This window comes from Bos javanicus, chromosome 14 (genome assembly GCF_032452875.1).
Source record: "Bos javanicus breed banteng chromosome 14, ARS-OSU_banteng_1.0, whole genome shotgun sequence".
Classification (NCBI taxonomy): domain Eukaryota; kingdom Metazoa; phylum Chordata; class Mammalia; order Artiodactyla; family Bovidae; genus Bos; species Bos javanicus.
The window spans coordinates 24,033,458-24,060,668 of record NC_083881.1 but is presented as its reverse complement, the minus strand read 5'-3'; the positions used below and the strand labels follow the sequence as shown (position 1 = coordinate 24,060,668).

The following is a 27,211-nucleotide window of genomic DNA, read 5'->3' as shown; positions in this document are numbered from 1 at the left end:
GACAGGTGAGCAAGAGACATAGCTCTGCTTAAAAAAAAAAAAAAAAAAAGGCGCTTCTGGAAGACACTTTGTAACAGAATCCAGTATTATTTATAAGTTTGTGCTGCAGAAAAATGCATTTTCTATTTGCTTTGGAACTAAGGTGAAGAAATCAAGTTGTGAATATTTGCTTTATGACTTAGTGGACAATATGGAGATAATGACTGTCAGAAGTGGGGAAAGGTCTGGGATTTCACTCTACTGGCAGCTAGTAAGCCAGCCTACTAGTTTCACAGAAGCTGGCAGAAGCCAGATTCCTGGTTCAGGGACAAAGCAGTGGCAGCATTCAGAGTGTCAGCATTCCCACTCATGTCTCAAGCCCCAATTCCCACAGGGTGACACTTACAGCATCAAGACTCCTGTACACACAGTGGCTTGTATTACACGAGATGAACTTTGAACTTAGGGACCCTGACTCTCTTAAAGTTGGCAGTAAGCCTTCCTGCAGTTAGTTTTACTATAAAGGGCTTCCCTGGTGGCTCAGACGGTAAAGAATCTGCCTGCAATGCAGGAGACCTCGGTTCTATCCCTGGATCAGAAAGATCCCCTGGAGAAGGAACGGCAACCCACTCCAGTATTATTGCCTGGAGAATTCCATGGACAGAGGATGTTGGCGGGCTACTGTCCATGGGGTTGTAAAGAGTTGGACACGACTGAGCGACTAACACTTTCACAGGAAACAAACTTGTCCTTCTCGCTGGAGGGAGATTCCATCTCTGTCTTTTCAGGCTCTCTGCTGTAAAGATAACATCTTTGAAAAGTGAATCAATATGTCCAAGGAAAGACAAACAGAAAACACAAAGACTTACCAAGAACTATCTCCCAACAGTGACCAGGGAACAGAATCATGAAATCTATTTAGAGGGCTTAAAACCATGGAAGTGACTTCCCTGGTGGTATAGTGGATGGGAATCTGCCTGCCAATGCAGAGGACACGGGTTTGATCCCTGGGCCAGGAAGATTCCACATGCTTCAGGGCAACTAAGCCCATGTGCCACAACGACTGAAGCCTGGGCTCTAAAGCCTGTGCTCCACAACAAGAGAAGTCACCGCAATAAGAAGCCCACGCACCACAACTAGAAAGTCACCCCCACTTGCCACAAAGCAAAAGCTCGCACAGCAATGAAGACCCAGTGCAAACAAACGAGAAGAATGGGTGAAAATTTCAGGTCAGAGGGTTAGCACTGTTTACTGAGGCTCTCTTTGATATATCTATAGTTTGAAAAAAAAAATTTATGTTTTTCATTGACAAAAAGTTTAGGACACATTGGCTAAGATATTAAATTATTGAGTTTTTTCATTTTGGGTGACATGACTTGGCTTGAATTATACACAGTCTGTGCAACAGCAATATGTAGTATGTTGGGGTTCTTCTGTAAAAAGTTATAAACACAACTTGATAGACTATATATTCTAATCATGATTGATGAAAACATTCAAATGGTATTTTTTGTGAACTAAAACATTTCAAATACTAAACTATATTTTTTAACTAAATGGAGTTTTAAGAAAATAGGTTACCTTAGGTTTTGGGTGGATAATGGACAAAATGTGTGATATGAGTTCAGACTACTTACAGAATAAAATATAATGTGGGAAATTTTACATTATGAACTAAATTGATACTTTGCCAAGCATTGGATTTAATAAAGAACATGCACACAAATGAACAAATCGCAACAGCTCCAAAGTTTAATATTTATTTCAGCTTACTTTTATTCTTGTGAAACAAATGTTTTGAACAGATGAATGTTGGGTCTTTAATGTATTTGTTAGATTCATATTTAAAGAAACACTTTATATAATAGACAAAATTTTGTTAAAAATCCAGTTTCATAAATATTTACTGAGTTCAACCATGCAGAAGATCTGAGTTAAGTCAACAGATACAGTGGTATGTAAGATGGCTACCTGGCTTCATGTTGATCATACGGATTATTACGCTTATAATTTCAAAGGGTAGAAATTATATCCAGTTTTCTATTGTACATACCTACGGGACTGCCTCTATTTTAAATAAGTCTTAACTATTATTGCTAAGATCAGGGCCACAGTAAGCACTACAATGCTAACATATTGCTGTATATTAAGCAATATACAGCAATAAGTGGAAAACTTATTCACTGAGTGGAGTGTCTCTAAATCCTGGTGAAAATAAATTTCAATAATGGACATAAATCATGTATTAGACACAGGCCATATATAGTCTTAACATACGAAAGACACTGTCCCAAGAATAGTATGATTTACCAAGGAGAGAACTTCTGTGGCAGAAGCTAACATCATGTAACTGGATGTATTAAAAAACAGAATTATTTTTTTTATCATATTAAAGCATTTAAGGGAGGCATATACAAATAATACTCTTCTTAGAATTTTAATACTTAAACATGAAGAAATGCCATCAGTTCATTGTTTTGCTTTCTCAGTAAAGTAGAAAAAACTAATTTTACTTAGGATTCAATTACCCTGAACCTTTAGTTAATTTAACTGTCCCTCTAAAATTTACTTTCATACAAAAAATAAAAGAGGAAAATACAAGGAAACTAACTGGAAGAGATTTATCACAAACACATTATGTTTCTCTAAGGTAAATTTTGGGATCAGGAGTCATTCAGACAAACCAGAATATCTTCATAATCACTTAAGATCTTAATAATATTCTGTAAGTGGGTCTGACTTTTCACACAAGATGCAGAACAGAAGGGGAGGTGGTTCTTGTAGGAAGGGAGCAAAACCACCCAGGTGTTCAGGAAAGGTCCGAGTCTGATGTCATCAGAGTGAGTCATTTAATTGAGAAAACTCAAAGCAGGGAATTATAGAACAGACTAGCTATCTTAGACACTTTGTTGTTGTTGTTTAGTCGCTAAGTCGTGTCTGACTCTTTTGCAACCCCATAGACTGTATCCTGCCAGGCTCCTCTGTCCATGGGATTTCCCAAGCAAGAATACTGGAGCGGGCTGCCATTTCCTTCTCCAGGGAGTCTTCCCAGGGATCAAACCCATGTCTCCTGCCCTTGCAGGCAGATTCCTTATCTCTGAGCTACCAGGGAAGTCCCTTAGGCACTTAGAAGATGTAAATATATAATCACTGGTCTTATAGTATAAGGCAGGACTTTTCTTTGCTATTAACTTGCTGCAATGTCAACTCTATGGGTAAAGCACCATCCACAGAATGACCAAATTGGTTTCTTTAAAGTTCAGCAATCTGACTTCAGCATCTGTTTGAACTTACACAATTCTTTTTATTCACAATAAGTTTTTGCTCCAACACTTAATTTGATGGCAATTTTTGTTTTGGGTGACTCATCTTAATCAGGACATTTAATGCTTTACACTCACATTTGATTGCTTTACATGATATTTAACTTACATGTATTTATAATAATAATCACAGTGGCAAAATGGGGTTGAAATAAACAAAACTCATGATGTATATAAAGTTTTACTAGAGGGAGTGAAAGGGAGCAGGTACCCCAAGAACACATACCCCTAGTAGGTTTGGGCACAGGGAGAGTAGAGAGCAGGGTCAAGCAAGCCAGTTACATGGAAGGTGGTCAAAGAAGTTTCTGCTGTTTGTCAATTCTTGTTGCTATCAACACTTATACAGAAGAAACATTAGGCAGTCTTCATCATTTTTAACCCCTATAGAAGATTATTTTTGAAAGATCAGTTCACCTCAATTCAAAAACCTATCATTTTATATTTATTCTCATATAATTTTCATATGTGAAGATTATATGCTTCATAGACGCTTCCAGCAGGCTTCCCTGGTGGCTCAATGGTAAAGAACCTACACAGGAGACATGGATTCGATCTCTGGGTTGGGAGGATCCCCTGGAAGAGGGCATGGCAACCCACTCCAGTATTCTTGCCTGGGAAATCCCACGGACAGAGAAGCCTGATAGGCTACTGTCCATGGGGTCGCAAAGAGTCAACACAACTGAGTGACTAAAACAGCCACAATAAAGTTTCTAGCAACTTGTTAACTGAAAATGCAAGTTTCTTTTAATCAAATTCCTATGAAGGTTCCAAGACAACATCACTGTCCCAAATATAACTAGTTAAATTGTTCTTCTTGTCATAAAGTTTCTCTTAATGATTACATGCTACCAATTATCAACATCTATTAGCTGTTATCGATTGTCACCTGAATACTAGAACACTTGGAACTATGATATTTAAACATAGTCTCGTTCTGTGCATGTGCCTTGGCATCTTCTCTCTCAATTCTTAAACACCTTTCCTGCAGTTTAAATGCCTCAGAGCTTTTAGTAACTCTCTCTGTGTCTCACTAAGGCTTTGTATAATGCCAGTGAGCATAGCCCAATATTGCTTTCCAATATCCTTGGAATATACTGCTGATTATTTTTACAAACCTCAGCCAGACTTTTCCATAATGCTTTTAATATTTCATAACCACAACCAACTCCTATCTTTTGCTGATCTCATGGGGTGGTTCTGTTGAAGTTAATTAAGCCTTCACTTCAAGCCTAGTCTTTGTATTTATCCCTGGATTTGGTAACCATATTTACCCTGTGACCTTTGCTTTCAGATTTCTTTGGAAAGCAGCTTTGCTTAATTGTGAAGTTGCTCTCCAAAGCTGACCAGGACAGTGCCAGTTCCTTGAGATTTGGTGCTGTCAGCACTCCACGGACTGTTACTACACTGATTTGTATTTGTACCTTATTTTGTGCTGTGATTATTTTTTAGCAAGGAAACCAATCTATGATCTTCCTTTACTGTATCTGTATTAACCACATGCAAATTCTACAGGTACCCTAAACTCTGCTGCTGCCGCTGCCAAGTCGCTTCAGTCGTGTCCAACTCTGTGCGACCCCATAGACGGCAGCCCACCAGGCTCCCCGTCCCTGGGATTCTCCAGGCAAGAACACTGGAGTGGGTTGCCATTTCCTTCTCCAATGCATGAAAGTGAAAAGTGAAAGTGAAGTCGCTCTGTCGTGTCCGACTCCTAGCGACCCCATAGACTGCAGCCTACCAGGTTCCTCCGCCCATGGGATTTTCCAGGCAAGAGTACTGGAGTGGGCTGCCATTGCCTTCTCCAACCCTAAACTCTAAGGAAGTGTAAAAGTCTGCCTGTCTCTAATGACTTGCCCAACAACTGATGTTCATAATTCATTCTGTATACCTGCAGTTTTTAAGGTCGTTAATATTCAAGCTCATTTAAACCCAATGACTTTTGGCTATAAACAGTAAAACTGGCTACATTTTAAGTTGATTTTAAATAAATATTCTAACATTTATAATAGTACTGCTCATGTTAATGTTCACTGTTAGGATGGAAGATAAACATTAATGCTTATTATAATACTTATTTAAATTTAGTGAACACTTATTATGGCTAAAATCCCTAGCATAGCAGAAGGCAGTCACTCCTTTTAAACGCTTCTGTAAGTACATATGAAGGGCTTACATTGATTCAAAGATTACATATTGTAGACTGACCATCCTGGGAAAATCTTTACATCAAGTGGAGTCTCGCGGGCAATTTCTCTCCCCTCTCAGCCTTTGGGAGGAAGGTGTGGGTAAAGTGGACTTGGCCATGAGGGAAGCCGGGAGTGTATTCTCAAATAGTGAAAGCCCAGAACCAAGGCAAGTTCTTCACCTGCATAAAGGATGGCTCATTCTGGCAGGTGAAGGTACAGGGGAAAATCTACACCTACAGACAGACATAAATACATATGCGTTCAGACAGGGGTGCCAACAGAATAAAGTCAAATAAACTTCCTCTCATCCCCGCCCAATTCCCAGCTCAGCCAGTAAGAGCGCCGAGAGGCGACTTAAAGCTACAGGCTCCGCACAAGCGTCGACGAAAAAGGCATAGATTTTAAACGCCTCGTTTTGTCCCCTTTTCCTCAATAATCAGAGTGATGCGAAGTTTAGACTGTCCCTAGGACTCTATTTCGGCCATACAGTGTCGTTCAAAGAGAGATTTAATTTGAATTTCCACAAGGCACTCGGCATCCTTCTGTGCTTGGGAAGTAATTCCGCCACATCCCCGAAGTGATTTGAAAACCCAAACACCGCCGACCGACCACAGCAACGCAGGCGGAGCACTTCAGCGCCTCCCAGTCACCCGGCCGGCCGCCCCGCCCCCCGAGGGAGGAGCCTGACTCGCCCCGCCCCCCCCCCTCGCGTAACCCGGATACACACCCACGCTCCCCTTTCACCTCCCGGCCGTTGGCTAACGTGGAAGCTAGACCCGCCGGCCGGCTCAGCAGCGGGGAGCGCGCTGCCCCGGGGGAGTCGGGAGCTCGGAACGGCCGCGGGGGGCTTCTCAGCGCGGCTTGGTCTTTCCCGGGAGGGAGCAATGGGGCGTGCGGGCGCCGGGGAGCTGGCGCCGGTATAGACCGCGCGGCGCCCGGTTCGGGAGCGCGGGGAGGCCTGTGAGGGCCACCGCCCCGAGCGCCCGGCCTCCCGCCATGGCCCCCATGGGCATCCGCCTGTCCCCGCTGGGGGTGGCCGTGTTCTGCCTGCTGGGGCTCGGCGTGCTCTACCACCTCTATTCAGGCTTCCTGGCCGGCCGCTTCAGCCTCTTTGGCCTGGGCGGCGAGCCGGGCGGCGGGGCGGCGGGGCCCGCGGCCTCGGCCGACGGGGGCACGGTGGACCTGCGCGAGATGCTGGCCGTGTCGGTGCTGGCGGCCGTGCGCGGCGGCGAGGAGGTGCGGCGCGTACGCGAGAGCAACGTCCTCCACGAGAAGTCCAAGGGGAAGACGCGCGAGGGAGCGGACGACAAGATGACCAGTGGAGACGTGTTGTCCAACCGCAAGATGTTCTACCTACTCAAGACCGCCTTCCCCAGCGTGCAGGTGGGCTCCGTGCTGGCCGGGTGGGCGCGGGCCGGGACGCCTGGACTTCTCCGACAGCCCGGGGCGGTCGGGCTCTGTCTCCGATTGGGCGGATCTGGGGATGGAGACCCACAAGTTGAGGTGCTCAAGGTCACACTGAAAGTTGGTGGAAGAGCTGGGGGAGGTCACGGGTCGTCGACTCGGCCCTTCTGGCTCCTCCCCTAGTGTGCGCCTCCGCTGGGCACCGGGGATCTGGAGCTCTGGGGTCTGGTATCCCTGGTATTCGAAGGCTGAGAAAGTTAACTTCACTCCCTGCCACCGGCTCTTCTGTAAAATGAAAGGGTAAGGAAATGGCAACCCACTCCAGTGTTCTTGCCTGGAGAATCCCAGGGACGGGGGAGCCTGGTGGGCTGCCGTCTGTGGGGTCGCACAGAGTCGGACAAGACTGAAGCGACTTAGCAGCAGCAGCAGCAGCAGCAGCAGGACTAGAATCACCGAGGCCCTCAATCTTTCTTGCTTTTAGTTGTTGGAAGGGTCGATACACGTTTCCTGGTGGACCTGCCAGGAGCCAGCTGAAGACTGGGAACTGTAGACATCTGTCTTGCTGCAGAGCTGTTAGTATGCAGGGCATTTGTGACTAGTGTGACCACGGTTTACCTTAGCTGTGGACTCATCAGGACCGTCTTGATGGCATATATTTGAGGGGCCCTTAAAGGAAGTGTTTGGGAGTATGATTCCCAGCAACCTGACTTCACCCTTCTAGCCCATATTTACTCCAAAGAATGAGAATTGAAGAACGTTTCTGGGGGAAGAAATTGACATTTTCTTAGGGAAATCCAGACATTTCGGATTTGTTAATACCTTTAAACTTCATCATTTCAGTGCAGCTGCTGCTGAATGCATAAAACTTTTAGTATTACAGTCCAGAGGAAGAGCTCACATAGTGTGGTGATACTTCCTAAGTGTATGTGTTAACTCACCTAACTGGGTTTTGCCGATGAGGAAGAAAAATTATTTGCAGTTGAATTTCATTAATTAGATAAACAGTGAAATGTAAACCGCCGCTTTGGGGCAAGAGCTGACCTTTTACTGTTGTTCGTGTAAGAGAGTATTGTCATTGTAGCATTATCTTGTGTAACCTTCTCTCCAGTCTTTCCTGTTATTCCTTTTTCTTTCTTTCTTCATCTTTTTTTTCTTTCCTTTTTAAACTTTCTTTTTGTAGCGGGAAGGAACTTTGGCTTTCATATCATGAGCTGCTGGGTACCAGATGTAATTGACATGATAGTTCTCCAACAAAACAGAATGTTTCATGTTTTTCTTTTGTCCTTTGGTGCTTTACCATCACAAATGATACTTACCTTGTGTTTGCATTTAAATATAAGATGTGCTTGTAAAATTTCTTTTTCATTTCTCTGAAGCATATGGTGTTCAGAGTTTGTTGCGAAAATAGGAGTTTCAGAAAAGTTGGTGTAAACAGTTATAATATGTTTATTAATAGTGATAGTAATTAGTGATAGTAATTAAAATAGTGATAGTAATCATGTATTGATTACTATTTTAGCTAGTATAGTTCTTGCTACATAAGACTTGACTTGGTCCTCACAGCAGCCTTAAGAAGTAAAGTTTATTTTGCCCACCTTCCAAATGGGAGCCCTAAGACTCATGACACTCCGCTTCACAGTTTATATGAAGTACCTTTAGAACTACCTTTAGGAGGCTGTTTAGAGCCTGAAGTATGATCTCCTCGGGAAAATGTAAAATTGTAAAAGTTTGAAAGCAATAATAGTGAAATATGACAGTAGAGTTGACTTTTTTTTTTAAAAAGGTCAGTACAAAAATACTTTCAATACTTATTCTTAAGTATTGAAAATGTATAGCCATAGGTACATATATGTTCAAACACAAATTCCATCCCACCCCACCTCTACCAAAACTTTTATTCTGTGGGTAACTTCCGTAGGATTCTGCATTTGTTTTCTCTCTTATTAACAAGCGCTAAGGGAATTGCTGCCAAGAGTGATGAGCTGCATTTTGTTAAGCACAAAAACTAAGCTTTTTACAGATGTTGCTGCTGCTAAGTCACTTCAGTCGTGTCCGACTCTATACGACCCCATAGACGGCAGCCCACCAGGCTCCCCGTCCCTGGAATTCTCCAGGCAAGAACACTGGAGTGGGTTTACAGATATTGAAGTCTGCCTTTATGTAAAATAGCTTTGTTTTCTTGTGATTGAATGTTTGCAGGTCCTTCTTTTGTGTTCTACTTGGATGGTGATTGAAATAGAGGAAGTTATGTTCATTTAGACGAAATCAGAGTAGGATGGTATCATGATGAGCTGTCTCCTTTTGTCAGCATGTTAGACTAGAGGCCAAATGTAGCTGTCTAGGTAGTGACTCAGTCCTAGATTCTTTCCTTTCTTCTTTCTCTTCCTTCAACACCCAGAAGTACAGTCTTAAATGTCGAGTTATTTTTGAAGCCTCACCTGAAATTTTTCAGTGAAGATCTTAAGTTGAATACCACTTAGTTTAGGTCCTTATGGAAAATTAGCATTGAGAAGCCACAGATCCTCTTTTTATCCTGATGCCCTGTACAAATGGAGTCAGAGGCTTGAGCCCTCCTGTCTGCTGTTCACTCCTTAGTAACAAAATACTGCAGGTGTCACTTACTCTGAACTGGGGACATTTTTGCCCCAAGGGGACATGTAGCAGTGTCTGGAGATTTGGGGTTGTCACAATGGGAGGCAGCACTCTGGTGTCATCTAGTAGCTAGAGGGTAAAGTCTCGTGAATGCACAGGACATTCCCCCTTCATGAAGAATGATCTGGCCTGATTTTCAGTTGGTGTTCAGGTTGAGAAGCCCCACTCTAAAGCAGTGCACATTCTAAGAAAACTCAAAGTTTGACCTAGGACCTCTTGATTCCCTTTGGTCTTCAGCCTTTCTCATTTGGGATCTTGGGAGAGTCCTTAGAGCATCCTTTCTCCTCTTCCTAAACTCACTGGCAATTCTGATTTCAGTGTAGAAATAAAAATAACTGCAGCCATTTATGTGGCACTGTCTCTCATTGTATCCTTCTGGATAATGATGAAAATGAAGGCTGAAGATAGTTTTTTCGGAATGGATTTTCAGCCACAGAGCACATTTAGCTTTATAGTTTTGGTTTAAAGTACAGGGACCTCTCTTTTTGAGGGGCTCCTGTCCTTGACTTATCAAAACTTTTTGGCAGTGATTTATTTGATGATAAAGCATGATACTCCTAGCTGGTAGGAGTCTTGGGTCTGTACTATCCTTGACCTCAGAGATGAGAGCTAGACTCTTCTCTCTTTACAGGAGTAATTGCTGGAAAAGGAGTACGCACTTGAGAAGTGTGAAAGGGAAGATCAGGGCCTGGGGACCAAGGATCACAAAAAACTGAAAACAGTCATTTAGTGAGAGTAATAGCAGCCGGCTTTTATTAAGTGCTTACTCTGGGTTAAGCACTACCCCGAGTATTTCATTGAATCACCCAAAAAACCTAATAGGGAGATACGTTTATCATCCACGTTTAGCAATAAGGTAACTGCAGCTCAGAAAGATGAAGTGACTAGTCTAGGTAAGTCACCTACAGGGTAAAATGAGGAACTGGAATGAACTCAGGCAGTGCGATGATAGGCCGCATACTCCTAATGGTTCTGTATGCAGGTCATAGGTAAATTCTTTGAGAGTTCTCTTGGTGGCTTGATGGGAAGGAAGCAGAAGAAGATGGGAAGTAAGGAAATAGAGACTAGAGAAACTAAGTAAAGACAAGAATTTGGGCTCTAAGCAACTTGGCTAGAGTGTTCCATTCTAGCCAAGAGCAGGTTCTATGGACTTTTTGTTTCATGTTTGTTTTTAAGGTGTGAGACACAGGACCATGTATAATTATTTGTAGGATTTGAAATATTTGAAAGGTTGACAGGAAAAGGCTTCTGTTGGGTGGAAGGAGAAAAAAGACAGCTGGAGAACCCTGTGTATCCATTTAGAAAATAGTTGTTGAATGCCTACTGAAAGCACAGTGTGAAGCATTATATCTTATGTAATGATTTATGGAGAAATACGGTAAATACTACCTTCTTAAGGCATTGACCCAAAGTTTCTTTGGCTCCAGAGTAACTGAACTGTCATATGAATGGCATTTACTGTATTTTAGGGTCTTGATTTCTTATTCTCCAATTCCCTGGTGAAGACTGAGACCCAGCAAGTAATGGGTGATGAGAGTAGATTGAGTAGAAAGTGTTAACAGGGAAGAAATGAAACTACATTGATGAAAACTAGTGTTGTCAATCACGAAGTATTTATTTAGCATCTGCCATGCCAGGCCCTGGTTTGGGCAGTGAGAACAGAGCTGTAGTAATGAAGGAAGCTGACCTTAAACTTACAGAACTTACATTCTAGTGGGTCAAGGTAGATGACAAATGTACAAATATATTGGTTTCAGATGCTAACAAGGGCATTGAAGAAAGAATAAATAAGATCACGATGGAAGAGTGCTGGCGTTGTGGGGTGGGGTCCTGCTCTGGCCGTGTTCGTCAGGGAAGGCCACTTTGAGGCACTTTCATGTGGGCCCAGAGCTGAACGATGACAAGCAGGCAGGCCACCATGCAGAGGTTTGAGGAAGGGTGTATGAACAGGAGAGTACAGGTGCAGTTCCCTGAAGACAAGTGAGTTTGGGATGGAGTAAATAAGGTACAAATAGAGTAAGGGTACTGGAGCCAGATCATCCTGGATGTACTTTTAAGAGTCTGGATTTTATCTCTATGTAATGAGAAACCTTTGGAAGGTGTTTTTTTGGTTTTGGGGTTTTTTTTTGGCTGACAAAGCAAGAAACTTTATTGGGAAGGGTGCCGCCCAGCTGGAGAGCAAGAGGGTAAAGAAACTAAGGAGTACTGGTCTGCCACATGGCTCACAGTCTTGGGTTTTATAGTGATGAGATTACTTTCTGGATTGTCTGCATCCAATCATTCTGGCTCAGGGTCCTTCCTGGTGCCGCGGGTATTACTCAACCAAGATGGATTCCAGCAAGAATCCATCCACTTTCTACTCTCATCACTACTGCCTGTGTCTTAGCCCTCACCAGGGAATTGAAGAGTAAGAAATCAAGACCCTAAGATCCTGGGAAGCTGGTAAGACATGTGGCATTTCCTTTTAACCTTTCCCAGATTCTTCAGTTGGTGGTGGCTTGTCAGTTTTCCTCTTCCTCATGGGACCTACTGTTGTAAAATAACTCATGCAAATGGTTATACTGGTGTCTGGCCAGAGTGGGCGGTTTCAGTCGGTGTTTCCCATGCAGTCCTCAGACTCAGGTCAGCAGCTCTTGGCAGCCATTATGCAAAGGTCACTGTGAGTGTCATTGGAAGATTTTAGCAGGGAGCGACACCATCTGATTTAGGAAGATGGCATGTTGCCTGGTTGAGAAGGAAAGGCTCTTAAAGGCAATAATTGGTCTGTTTTGTTCATTATTATATCCCATTGCCCAAAGCAGTTTAGGATATGTAGTCATTAAATCATTATTGAATGAATGAATGCATCAGTGAATGCACAGTTGGAGGCAAGAGCAATCGAGGCTATTTTTGAAATCCAAGTGAGAGATAGAGGGTTCAAACTAGAATTTTCTTACTATAGAAAGAAAGTGAAGTCACTCAGTTGTGTCTGACTCTTTGCGACCCAATGGACTATAGACTACCCGGGTCCTTTGTCAGTGGGATTCTCCAGGCAAGAATGCTGGAATGGGTTGCCATTTCCTTCTCCAGGGGATCTTCCCAACCCAGGGATCAAACCCAGGTCTCCTGCATTGCTGTCAGACTCTTTACCATGTGAGCCACCAGGGAAGCACAATGACGGTTATTTAGAATTGGGAGGTAGAATTTCTAGGGCTTAACTAGCTGGTGGAGCATGGAAAGGATTTGAGTTGGTAAGGCTGTTTACAATGGTGGGAGTGGTTTCTTAAATTTGTTGGTGTGTCATGGTAGTAGCAAGTAACAAATAGCTCTTGTGCAAAAGTGGGTCAGGTAACTTGCTTACTCTGCTTGTTTCTCCCCAACCTGACTCTCAGTGAAGATTTTGTCAAGCACATTTCTGTAACTTTAGCACATAGTCAGTTGAAAGAATATGAAGAACCTGATGAACTCTAGGCAGAGATCTTAATCATAAGGCACAGTGGTTGCCACTCAGACTTGGCACTACTATTTTTGTGAAACTGTAGTGATCAAGATGCCGGGAAATATTGAAGGCAGGAGGAGAAGCGGTTGACAGAGGATGAAATGGTTGGATGGCATCACTGACTCAATGGACATGAGTTTGAGCAAGTTCCGGGAGATGGTGGACAGGGAAGCCTGGGGTGCTGCAGTCCATGGGGTCGAAAAGAGTTGGACATGACTGAGGAACTGAACAACAATAAAAGTAGTGATTAAGACCCAGGAACTGATTCTCTTTTCCCAGAGTCACATCTGTTGTTTTAAGTTTATTCTGTGGTTTTTGCATCATCCAAGGTGGCCTAGCGTTGTCATTAAGATGTGGGCTCCAAAATCACTGCAGATGGTGACTGCAGCCATGAAATTAAAAGACACTTACTCCTTGGAAGGAAAGTTATGACCAACCTAGATGGCATATTGAAAAGCAGAGACATTACTTTGCCAACAAAGGTCCATCTAGTCAAGGCTATGGTTTTTCCAGTGGTCATGTGTGGATGTGAGAGTTGGACTATGAAGAAAGCTGAGCACCGAAAAATTGATGCTTTTGAACTGTGGTGTTGGAGAAGACTCCTTGGACTGCAAGGAGATCCAACCAGTCCATTCTGAAGGAGATCAGCCCTGGGATTTCTTTGGAGGGAATGATGCTAAAGCTGAAATTCCAGTACTTTGGCCACCTCATGCAAAGAGTTGACTCATTGGAAAAGACTGATGCTGAGAGGGATTGGGGGCAGGAAGAAAGGGGGATGACAGAGGATGAGATGGCTGAATGGCATCACGGACTTGATGGACATGAGTCTGAGTGAACTCCGGGAGTTGGTGATGGACAGGGAGGCCTGGAGTGCTGCGATTCATGGGGTCGCAAAGAGTTGGACACTACTGAGCGACTGAACTGAACTGAACTGAGCTGTGTGGCCAAAATGCTTTCTGGTAACATCTGCAAGGTGGCAGAAGAGGAATTCTCTGCTGTCACTCCCTCATAGAACATTGATTTTGGCAGTCTCCCATGGACAAGAGTTCCTTTATGGAAGTCCAGGAGTACAGCAGAGATGTTTCAACACACTGCTGGGGAAAAAAACTCCAAAAATGCATTGAAGAGAGTAAGAGGAATATTTTGACTTTTCTTGCGTTGCCCCTCTGTCAGGGTAGTACAGCTCAGTGCCAGGAGAGACCCCCTCAGACTGTGATTACACCCACAAGAGTGTGTGCATGTACACCTGGCAAACTGTTGAGGAGGCCTCCTTGTTTCTCACCTCACCTGGATTACTGGGGTGGTCTGCATGTCTGAGGGCTGGAAGGAGCCATGGGAGCACCTAAGTCAGGATTCAGAACTCACCAGAGCGCTGCTAGTAACCTCTTCATAAATGCTGTCGGGAAGCTTGCCATAGCCACTGACTCCTTACCTGCAACCCCCTCCACCCCTAAATCCCCGCAAGTGGCCTGTGAGCACTCCCAGCAATACAGACCTCTGGTTTTTTTCAAAAGGTAAAATTGACAGACCTTTAGCTAGACCAAGGTGAGTGTCCATCTGTGTATAAATTAATTTTTTAAAATATGATACACGTAAAATGGAGTGTTATTCTGGCTTTAAACAGAAGGACATCCTGCCATTTGGGACAACATGGATGGACTTGGAAGGTGTTGTGCTAAGAGAAATGTACCAGACAAAGAAAAACACTATATGGTATCACTTATAGAAACAGTAGAATGGTGGTTCCCATATTCCAGGGGATGGGGTGAAAGGTGAGATGTTGGTCAGGTGTATGAACTTTCATTTATAACTAAGATGAGTAAGTTCTGAGGATCTAATGTACAGCAAGGTGACTGTGGTTTTACATTACTGTGTTATATACATGAAATTTGCTTTGAGAGTAGATCTCATGTGTTTTCACCACAAAATAGAAAAAGGGAAATATATGAAGTAGTAGATACATTAATTAACTTAATTGTGGTACTTACTCCACAATGTGCACGTGTATCATCTTGTCGTGCTGTACGCTTTAAATACATTCAGCTGTGTCAGTTATACCTTAGTGACGCTGGGGAGAAAGCCAAAATATGTCAAGGAAAGTCACCCAACCATGACATTTACATACATATATATTTTTTCTTTTTTTTTTTTCTATCCTTCCCCAGGTGGCTTGTTCCATTTCTAAGAAGACATTAAAAAAAAAAAAAAAAAAACAACCTTTAGGGATTTTGATTGAAGTTGCTTTAAATCTACAATTTGCAGATGGGAGAATTGATGTCTTTATCATTGTTTTGAAGGCCTATTTTTAAATCCATTATCACTTTTCTCTAACTGTTGTGTTCAGTTTTCCATAATATTGTCAGTCCATTGTCACATTTTTTAATGTATTTCTTTCCCTAAATATCTTTAAGCTTTAAATAGCTTGTTTCTTTGATGCTTAGTTTCTTTCTATATTTTTCTAGATTCTCTGTCCTGCTTACACAACAAGCTAAGTTCGAATATTCAATTGGAAAGCACTGGAAGACAACATATCTGGAATTTCTTATATATTTTCATTGGCAAAGAATTTCCTTGAAATAAAAGTGCTAATTTATCTGCTTTCAATTTGGGGGATTTTATCTAAACTGTTTTTCTCTATTGTGCTTTTTCCAGGTAGTATTTTTTTTCTTTAAAACCTTTTAAACTGTCAACCATTCTCAACCATTGATGCAGATCAATACGGAGGAACATGTGGATGCATCTGATCAAGAGGTGATCTTGTGGGATCGGAAGATTCCTGAGGACATCCTAAAGGAAATAGCCACTCCCCAGGAAGTGCCGGCAGAGAGCGTCACCGTCTGGATTGACCCACTGGATGCCACACAGGAATACACGGGTGACTTTTCAATTAAAACTGATCTCAGACTTGATATCGCCTTTATGTATTAGAGAACCAGAACAAGGGCAGGTGGTATATTCCTGGTGGTGAATATTTTTTCCATATGGACACAACTTGTCCAGTTGGATTAAAGCACTATGCTCTGAAACTTCTGGAGTGGATCAGTTAGTTATTGTCAACCTTTTTTGACTGATGTATCATAGCATCCTCTTCTCAGTGACAGTGGCTCACTGTGTCACTGATTCTTTAGTGAAGGGAAGTTTCTGGCAGTCACAACAACAAAATGGTTTCTATCGGACACCTGTTTATTGAAGTGTTTATTTATATATTGACTTGTGTATTGAGGTGTGCATTGTTGAGGTATTTATTTATATAAACAATACACTATTGCCTTGTGATGTTGGGAATTTAGATTTTATTGCATACGCATCCAGTCTTAGAATTAAAAATAGTAAATCCTAGGCACCCAGGGAAAGTAAGTGGCAAAATCAGAGTTACTTCCCCCACCTCCTATTTCTGTTCTTCTCATCCAGTTCTAGCTCTTGTTTTATTTCTGTGGATTTTCTTCCAGGCCTTATATCTTACCCAGAGGCTATCTAATTTCTGTCTTTTCTTTATTCTCTTGGTATGTAAAAATTGATGGCTTATGTATTTGTCCAACTAAATGATACATTCTCTGAGTGTGGGGGCTTCTTCTTTTTTTCTCCTTTGTATTCTTGTGCTTAAGCACAGAAATTGACCCAAAATAGACACTCAGCAGATAACTATTTGGAGAACAGGGAGAAGGCACTAGATGTGTGTATCTAGTAGTAACAAATTCTAAAACAGAAGTTTGCAGAAATAGATAATAGAAACATGGACTGTTGAGAAGTTCCTTTACAAGTGTTTTTTCCTGGACTGAAACTGATGTGCTGATATAATGGTGACAATACTTAGTGAGTACACCCCTTGTACAGGGTCTTTTTTGAGTGCTTGAGACTCAATTTTCATATTTAATCCCAACATTTTAATAATTGTTGTTATTGGATGGTTGTTTTTTTTTTTTTTCTTGTAGAGGATCTTCGGAAGTATGTTACTACTATGGTGTGTGTGGCTGTAAATGGTAAACCTGTGCTAGGAGTAATACATAAACCATTTTCTGAATATACAGGTAAGAAATATGCTAAAGTTTCCAAAAGTTAATGTTATTGAATCATTTCCTGTATTATTTATGGTCCTGTGGAAATTTCAGCTGTGATTCAACAATTATTAGAGTCAGCCCCACCTCTCCCTTCACTGGATACAGTGAGGATTTTAGTGTTGGTGCTAGTAATGTATGACAAAGCATAGCTTTCTGAACTTGTTTAGAGGATGGAAACTGTTATATGAAGACAAGTGATCCTTAGTGTGTAGGGAATGCAGTTGGGCGTGGATGCCCAGCAGCTGCGGTCCTCTCTGTTTCCATCATGCTGTTGCTGGGGATACGGTCTTGGGGCTCTTCCACGTGAGGTCGTGTGCATTCTGGGATCTGCTGTGAAGTGGCCTTAGCCCAAAGAGAATTAGAACTACAATAAAGAAAATGCAGAGCAAGTTGATACCAGAGAGGTAGATAGGTCCTGGTTTCCATATCTGTTCATGTTAGGAGGGAGAATGGGGATAATAAAATGTCCATTTTTAAAAAACCTTTATTCCATCAAAATATATAATCTACGCCCCACCCCCCCGCCCAACCATAGGCTTAGTAATATAAGGTGCTTTTACTAGTCAGCAAACATTGCAAAGGAATCAATATGCTCTTAATTAGGTATGAGTGACCTTCCTTTCCTGGATCGAAGATTTGTTTTGGGGAGTGATGTTCAGATCCAGACTGCATATTGATGTTGCAGAGTACAAACTGCCAAGTATTACGTATTTACTAGAATGTAGCTATACTTGACTATAGTGGAAGCTAGGTATTATTATTGCTGGCAGCAGTTAGAACAGAGCTGATCAAAATCTTACCAGATTTAATTAGAATTAATTCACTGAGTGACATTCTTAGAAGCAAGAGATGCTTAAATAGTACACGTTTTACTGAAGTTCTGTATAAATGTGGACGCAGTCCATCCACTCTGTGGAAATCTGTAGCTAGTAGAAAGAAGTTGTAGTGTCTGAAGTCTGTGGAGCAAAGTACCAACCATTTGTTATTTCCTAACGGACTTTCTGTTTGGCTTCTTATAGATGGAGTGTTGAACACATTCTGTTAACTGTTGTTTTAGCTTATCACTACTACCTTATCATCATCATTCACACATGTTTATTTAAATACCTAACTGTGTTTTAAGGTGTTTGAAATAATTTTGTCCATATAAATGTTATGATTGAATGCATTGAGTTTATGTGGTCTGAAATATATATTTTTAATATTAAATTAGTAATTCTTATCTAAAATTATTCTACTAAAATATCTACTGAGATGTACTCTTTATTCTCTTACACAATACTGACCTCTAGAGATACAGCATTGCAAATTCACTTCTTGATACAATCCTGTGTTTTTTGATCATTTCTAAAAAGAATTTAGAGGATTTTTTTGTTTCTCTTTTCTTATTTCACTTTTATTACGAATAATTTCAAAAAGTGATAATGACTTTTCATGTACTTTATATTTAACAGTTGATATTTTTATATATTTGCTTTTATTTATTCATTCATTTATTTTCTATGTATTTTAGAGATAATCACAAAGATCATGACCTTCTACCCCATATATTTCAGTATTCATCTCTAAAAAGAACATATTTTTAAATAAGAACAGTTATAATAAAGTTCTTATATAATAAGAACTGTTAGTAATAAAATTAATAATTTTATCCAATAGTCACATTTCCCCCAGTTGTTCAAGAAGTGGATTTTACAACCTATTAACTGAGACCACAGTCCAGTCAAGTGACAAGCATTTCTTTTGGTTGTTAGGTCACTTATATTAGATCAGCCTCCAGGCCCCCTTTTCCCCATGGCATTGACTCGTTGAGATCAGGTCACTCACTTATCAGAGAAGATCCTGCCCTTTGGGTTATTCTGATTATTATTTTCTTGTGATTATTATCTGCAGGATGTTTACTGGAGAAAGCTCTTGGAGTCAGATTTGTGAGAGGGAGGGCAGGAGGTGGGGAAGTTGAGTTTCAGTGTGGTCCAGTGAAGACCCCACAGTGGCCCTGCAGGGAGCTCTGGAGCCAGGATGTTTCTCAACAAGGACCCACTAGTCACTTTTCTGGCTGGGCAGGGTTCCATCGTCCCTTGTAGTTTTGAATATGGCCTGTTGTAAAAAATAAACATATGACCCTTGTACTCCAAAAACCAAAGCTCCCTGTTTGGAGATAAAAGAATTCTTGGGAAGAAGTATTTTCCAGTCACTCCTGGTATGTTGGTTTTAAAAAAGCCTTGGTGCCATTACTGGCTATTACATTTGCTTTCCAGCCTGGGCGATGGTAGACGGTGGATCAAATGTGAAAGCCCGAACTTCTTACAATGAGAAGACCCCAAGGATTGTCGTGTCTCGCTCGCATTCAGGAATGGTCAAACAGGTTGCTCTTCAGACTTTCGGAAACCAGACTACGATCATCCCAGCGGGCGGTGCTGGTATGTTCCTGCTCTGTGTGGGGCCTACACTGTGCCCTGCGTGGCCACGCCCATGTCAGGAGGCTCATTGGTATCCGGTCCTTGGGAAGAAGTGGGAGTGGACACTGGGGCTTTTAGGACAGGCCTGGTCTCCTACTTGGTTATTTCGAGAGCGGGATTTCAGGCACACCTGCCTCCTGGGTACAGACAGTCTCACAACGGAAACAGTCTCACAGCAGTGGTTTCTGATCCTGGATTATATGCACATCTCTTCCTGACATCGGTGGTTGTTGTATGTGATCTGACTTTGAAGTGATTGTGCTGTTAGTGTAGCTGTAACCATCGCAAGGGGAGAAAGAAGGATCCAGCCATCACAACCCTGTGTTTAGCAGGGGCTGGCAGGAACCATCGTTAAATGTTATTAGAACGGCTAATGGCTGCTGTTACTAGATTTTTTTTTTAGCCACTCTTTAAAAATACAGAAAACACCCATAGCCTGAGGGCTGTGTGAAACCAGGCCATACCTGGATTTAGCCCACTCTGTTTTGAATGCTGTTTGCTATGACAGAAGTGTTTTAATTCAAATAAATTGTGAAGCATAGTAGGAAACATTTGTGTTTGAAAACCTTTTTCAACACAGTAATAGAAAAGTAATGCTTTTAACTTTTAAGCCTAACAGTTTTAGTTTACTGCTGACCTATACATGTCTTTGTTAACATGGTTTCCTTGTTTTTTTTTTATAGGCTGTCAGGTTGATCAGGAAAGGTGATATGCAGAATTCCCAATAGGAATAGGATAAAATAGGTTTTTGACCCAGTTTCTTCTGGGTTTGTTTTATTATTTTATTTTTAAAATTTTGCATCATTACAGAAAAGACTTAGGGTAATAACATTATCTTGTGCTTTCTCCTTTCCAATCCATTCTTCCTAGACACTCAAGGGACTCCTGGGGGTGTTTAGCTTCAGTGTATAGTCCATAGCAAACAATTCATATTGAAGGTATCACCTCTCAGAAGACAACCACAAAGTAGATTTAAATTTAAAAAATTATAGGCATATGTTTATTTATACTTGAGAATAGCTTAATAAACTACTTTGAACACATTGCAGTATTGTTTTGCTCGTTTGGGTTTAACATCTGTACTGTGACATTAAAAAAACTACTTTTATTCTTTTTTTTTTGTTTGTTATATTTTCTTTTTATTTTTTTTAAATTTTATTTTATTTTTAAACTTTACATAATTGTATTAGCTTTGCCAAATATCAAAATGAATCCATCACAGGTATACATGTGCTCCCCATCCTTAACCCTCCTCCCTCCTTTTAATTTAGCAGTTGCAGAGATAGTGTAGAGAGCGCCTGCATACCCCATGCTGGTGTCAACAACATCCCCAAGACAGTACACTCCTTTCTTCCTCTCTTCCAGATAATAACCTAAATCCTGTGTTTATCTTGCAGGTTATAAAGTTTTAGCACTCTTGGATGTGCCTGATAAGAGTCAAGAAAAAGCTGATCTATATATCCATGTGACATACATCAAAAAGTGGGATATCTGTGCTGGCAACGCCATCTTGAAAGCCCTCGGGGGGCACATGACCACCCTGAGTGGTGAAGAAATTAGCTACACTGGTTCCGACGGCATTGAAGGGGGGCTCCTGGCCAGCATCAGGATGAACCACCAGGCTCTGGTCAGAAAGCTCCCGGATCTGGAGAAGACGGGACATTCGTAAGCCAAGCTTGATGACAGGTCACAGCCCCCCCCCAGAGCTGAACGGTCAGCCTGACGTGCTGAGGCTTCAAAGCGGCGGTGGAGACTATGCATGGTTTAGGCCATCCCGAACTTTTTAAAGTATTTATGAAGCATCTGAGACTTCTTTTCCCTGTAATAGGATGCAGGGTCAGGGAGAATGGGTTGCTTCATGTCTCAAGTATTGTCTTTATTTTTGAGACTATTTTCGTACGGTTGTCATACACAAGGCGCATATATATATATTTGTGAATTAAAATCTATAGCTGAGTCTACATTGTTATGAGTCACCATTTTCACACAATATCATGAATCTTCAGTTTGTTAATACTTTCATATAGAATTGGGCTGAAGAAAGGATTGTTTTGTGTAGGTGTTTAATACTACTATACAGTTATATCTCATTGAAAATAAAATAATTGGGGATTTTTACCCCTAATTCAGATAGAAAGCACAAGAAGCTGCAGATTCATTAATATGCAACAGATTCTCTGTTAATGAATATTTCTTATGGATTAAAATAGAAAAAGCTCAAATTGTTTTTTTTCTTTGAAATTTTAATAACAGTTTCACCAGCTAGTAGAGAATATGGATATATGACGGTTGCATTGTAATTTCTGTGTGTGTGTGTATTGTTTCGTTTTGGTTTGTTTTTATAAAGAGACGTGTGTTTGTACCTATGGGTTCAACATTTCTGCCATCTTGCTGATCAGTTTCACTTGCCCTGTGGATGGTGCATGGTTCTGTCCTTTCCCTCCTGACCCAAATTTAATCTTTAACTTCTAAGGTTTGTATTAAGATTTCAGGGCTTAACATTAGAATTTTGGTACTTTTTCTCATTAGGGGTAAAATATGCTATAAGGCATTATAAAAATATAATGTTATTCTGTTATTAACTGAAAGTTATTTGAAGTTACATGAATTGAACTAGCCTTCATTATTTTTAAAAACCTTGTTTTAGTACTTTTAAAAAAATTTGCCATGTCTGTAGGGATTCCCTCTTTATCAAGAGTGAGTTAAGGTGGCTTTTGCCATTAATAAATGGATCTGATCTAACCAAGCTCTCAAAGTAGTAACCTAAGATACTTTGTATTTTCTCTTTGGGTTAAAAAAATGAAGATTGAACTTACTTTTTGATGAGTTTTTTTTCCTATTCAGGTGTGCACAATCTGGTTGAAAAAGGTTATGACATATTTTCAGTGTCAGTGTAATTCAAGCTTTGTTTTGTGAGCCGTCTCTCATTGGGATGTCTGATTTCTCTCAGCGCGATCAGAAACTTCAGTTCAACAGTACCGTCATTTCACATGACCTTGCCACGATTTTGTTCCATAACACACTGATAAGGAGAGGGATTTCTTAGCGTTTCATGGTTTCCTTTTTTCTTCTTGTCTCTCTCTCTCTCTTTAACCCTAGATCAGTTTTTAATGCTTGGTCAATTTTCTGTTTATTTTCTTGTCTTGGAGATAAAGTTGACCAAAGGAAGGGCAGGCGTCCTCACCTGGTGGAATGTGCTTACAACTTTAACTTTAGGCTTGCAGATCACGCCATCTGAGGTCCTTGGTCCTCGTTGGGGAATTGGCCCAAGTGTGATACACACATTACCTTTACCCAGTTTCCAGCAACTGGTCACCAGTCCTGCAGGGCAGTGGGCCTCAATAGCTAGGGTTTTATTCATCAGAATTCATTCCAAGTTTTAGTAGTTGAAATACCTGGTGTTTAACCAGGACTTTTAGGAATTCTGAGCCAAGTGTTAAAGGCTTCATCTTTTTACTTTGCAATGAGATGAGGGAATCTTTTTCCTCAGGAGAGATGGCAGAAGCATATGCCATTTCCAGAGTCCTGTGGTGTAAGTGTCTGTTCTAATTGTGGTGTGTCAAACTTCGGGGAAGGAGACTAGCATATTAGGAAATGGGACTAGTTCATATTAGCAGGCATGGTGTTTTGGCTTTAGTTTTTAATTTTATTAAGCCACACGTAGATAATGACTTTGTGGAGAGCTTGTGTCATGTGCAAAAATTAGGATACTGGCTGACAAATGCATTATTTTTGCGATTTCTTGAGTATAGCATAGTACTAATCGTTTTAAGTGCTTTTATAAGAAGCTTATTTTAAAACAGTTTGTTTCTAAAAGTCAGTATACATTACAGAACTAATATAAATTCAAAGAACAGTATTTATTTTATTTATGTAGGACATTGTGCCAGGACACACCAGTGAGAAACACCTTCTTGTGTGAGACAGATGATATCTCCCATAAATACAAGTATTTCTAAAATGTTTACTCTTAGTGACTCTCACCTACCCGATACCTGATGTCCCTTTCCCTTGTCTTTGCCCTTATTTAGAGGACAGTTTTCCATTAAAATTGAGTTTTATGCATCAGTTAGTAAAAGTAGCACCTTAGGATCCATCAGCTGTCCCCTTCCTCTGCCCCTCTTTCCACCTTGTTCCATGTCTCCCTAACTTGTTAATATATGTTAACTTATTTCTGCTTCTCTTTGTTAACCAATATACCCTTCCCCAACACTTAACCCTGGAATTCTCTCATAGACCTGTGTCTTTGTGATTGGCTGCTGAAATCTTAGGGCAGAACTGAAGACTAGAATTCCAGTGGGGGAGATTAATACTGACAGAGCCCAAGTTGACTATTACTTTTCAAAGACTCCTCAAAAAGTAAAGGAAAGTCACCTTTAAAACCACAGAGTAACTGTCAAGAATAACCCAAGGCTTCTGTCATAAGCCTTTCTGACCCATCCTTCAAAGAATGAACGTGCAGAAAATACAAGCGCACTGCCTGCTGGAGAAAGCTTGCTATCTCTATTAGTTTTCATAATTGATTCCTACTTCAGTTGGGATTGTAAGGACCTATGAGACGGGTCCTATTTATCTTTGTTATTCAGTTGTCCCCTTTCCCCAATTTTAGTGTTTTTCTTTGATTCTAAATACTGAGTTATGTATGGTGGGATAATGAAGTGACAAGCTTCATGTGGTTTGTGTGCTTTAAGTAGCAGTTGTGCAGATTCTTCCTGTTTCTGGGTGCTTCCTTTGAATATTGTACAAATTGAGTCGGGGCGGTGGCTGAGGAAAGAGTGGGAGGAGGAAAGGCCTGGGGGAAGGGGGACGCCAGGCAAGCCCTTCCTTGCCCTGTCTCAGGGTGTTTAATTCAGAAATTGGATTTGACTCAGGCTTTGCAGGTGATGATTGTCTCCCATTGCCCAACGTAAGTAAAGAAAGCTGGTGTGCCACTCCCTCCCTATTCCTCAGAAAAGAAAGTACCCAACTGGCCTCTCCTTGATGACAGCTTGAAAATGGCTTTCTGGAGACAATCTTAAGCAGGTTTAAAACGGGAACGGTTTAGAATCTAGCCACAACCACTCACTCACCTTGGCTGTGTCGATTGCTTGTGAATAGAAGCAGTGATTTGGTTTAAGACTTATTTGTTTTTAGCATATGCCTAAAAACGTCTGCCTTGTAACTGTTGTGTAAAATAAATTGATGGTTTCATTTTTATTCTAAAAAAAGTTGTGCCTTAACAATAGGGCATTGTATGTTAATAAGGGAAAACAAAAAATTTTTTTTAGTAGATGGGGAAAACAGTAACTTTTGCCATTAAAATTTAAGTTCTTTTCATGTTTTTAATATTAGAGTTGGGGAAAATCATTAAAGTTGAATAAAATTAATATAAAATTATTTTTACATAATCTAGCATTTACAACTGAAGTACTTTTTTATAAGAACTGGCATCTTGATGTATATGTCTGAAATGATACATAATCCTTTGGTTTTTAATTTGAATTAAGACCATGATAGATTTTGATTTTTAATTTTACTTTTAAACTATTTTAGTGTGCTATTATATTTGTTCTAGAACTCTGAGTCACTTTGGTTTTAAAAGCTAGCTGTTTATTTTTCATACCACATCAGAAATTTATTAATGTTAAAAAATACTGTATGTTTGTGATGTAACCAACCAGAACAGTTCCTAGATTGGGGAGGGTTTGGATTAACATTTACTAAGAAGGCAAGAAGAATTGAACTTTATACTTCTAAAGGAGGTTTTTGGTTTTATGAGGTGCTGGTCATAAAACTTGTTTTCTTGTTTGTTTGTTTGTTTTTAATTTTATCAAAGCCAGGCAGGTGTTTGCATTCTAATTTACCATTGATAAAGACACAGGAAAGCCACTTTTTTTTAAAATTATTTTTTAAAATGAGTAATGAATTATGTGGGAAAATGAGATTTATAAATACTAGTTTTCCTTTGAGATAATGTAAATCAAACTTTCATAAGTTAAGGGTGATGCATAATATCATAACTTGTACACTGTGTTTGTAAGGGTTCCCTAAAGTATTAACATTCAGGTAATTTGTGTAAATTGCAAAAGCAGAAACTGTGATGTTCGGTTAGTAGTATGTTGTGTTAGAAGTCTTTTGGGGATGTATGTTATATACATAGTTGACTGTTATTCACTTGCTCCTCTTGTATTAAGTAGGAGATACAACATCCCAAGTCATTTTTAGATCAGTTAGCCTTCAGAGACTTCACCTCTCTTCCCAAATTATCTCTTCCAAGCTGTCTTCATCGTCTGTGTTCAGTTACAGTGGAATTGTTTATTGATGTTAATTTATGTGTAAAATATGGACTTCAGTGTCCCTTGTACTCTTGCATCCACTGTTGGCAGTAGCCAAAGCTAGCTTCATAGTCTTACCAGGAGAGACAGCATTCTGCCGTAATGAACTGTGGTGCTGCCAGAGGGATTTTTTTCCCCCTTTCAATGGTTTTACTTAAGTTACTGGATAAGCAGTTGAGTTTACATTAAAACAATGAAATGCTATATCTTGTCTATATTCTGCCTCTTCCAAATTGGATGTTTTTTTTTTTGTTAATAATTTTTCACTTCCTTATCAATCTTTTATAGGGGGCTAGTGATGAGAGGGGTTAAAATAAAACTGCCTACCTTTGAATACCCCTGGGGAGCCTGGTGGGCTGCCGTCTATGGGGTTGCACAGAGTCGGACACGACTGAAGTGACTTAGCATAGCATAGCATTCCCTCACACATGGAAGGCTGTGGAGGAGCGAGACCATTCCTGTTGCCAAGGCATGCTTCAACACCAGAGTTCTCCTTACTCAGCATGCAACCCCTGCCTCACCCATGTCCCCTAATTAAAGAGGGTCCCGGCTGCAGCCTCTACTGAGAAGTAGAGGGAAGCCCTCCTTCCAGTTTTTTTGAGCAGTTTTCTGGTACCTCCCTTGTTGCCCTCATTTTTACATGGGTGGTTGTAAACTTTTTGAGAACAGGGATTACATCTTAATGATTTTTGTATTTCCACCTCGACTCAGCAGCTAGTCCAGTATCTGGAAAAAATTAGGTGCTTCATGTGTGTCAAACTAAATGGAATAAAGGCAGCATCAGTGTTTTCTCATGCCTCAGTGGTGTAAGCTGCTTGTTTGGTTGGTTTCCTCTGCAGATATTTGTGTTTATCACCCACACACCCTAAGTTATTTTTTAAAGTTTGGTTTTCTTGCCTTCCAATACTACCCCATGGCCAGTTAGCTCTAGAAAATGTAGCTGCCTCTGAATGAAATGATTATCCCAAACTCTGCCCCTGGATATACTTTGCCAAACTGAAATTTGAATTTTCTGAATAAATTGGTCATGTCTGAAAGATGGTGTGCTGCTTGTACTTTTTTTTTCGTCTTTTAAAAAGTTTTTACTGTGGTAAAATATATGTATAACGGATTTACCATTTCAACCATTTTTAAGTGTACAATGAGTAGTGTTTATATTTACAGTCCCTAGTGGCTCAGATGGTAAAGAATCTGCCTGCAATGCAGGAGATGCAGGTTCAATCCCTGGGTCAGGAAGATCCCCTGGAGAAAGGAATGGCAACCACTCCGGTATTCTTGCCTGGAAGATTCCAGGGACAGAGGAGCCTGGTGGGGTATAGTCCAGGGGATCGCAGAGTCAGAAATGACTGAGCGACTAACAG

At 40.8% G+C, this 27,211-nt stretch overlaps 1 protein-coding gene across 1 annotated transcript; it reads left to right on the top strand.

Annotated features, from left to right (window-relative positions):
- Window positions 1-6,211: 6,211 nt before the first annotated feature.
- BPNT2 (3'(2'), 5'-bisphosphate nucleotidase 2) lies at window positions 6,212-26,887 on the top strand. The gene is made up of 5 exons (XM_061438787.1): window positions 6,212-6,868; window positions 15,732-15,894; window positions 16,952-17,047; window positions 19,336-19,497; window positions 20,934-26,887. Exons 1-5 carry the CDS (start codon window positions 6,482-6,484, stop codon window positions 21,203-21,205), a joined length of 1,080 nt encoding a protein of 359 aa, XP_061294771.1. The 5' UTR covers window positions 6,212-6,481; the 3' UTR covers window positions 21,206-26,887.
- Window positions 26,888-27,211: the final 324 nt, after the last annotated feature.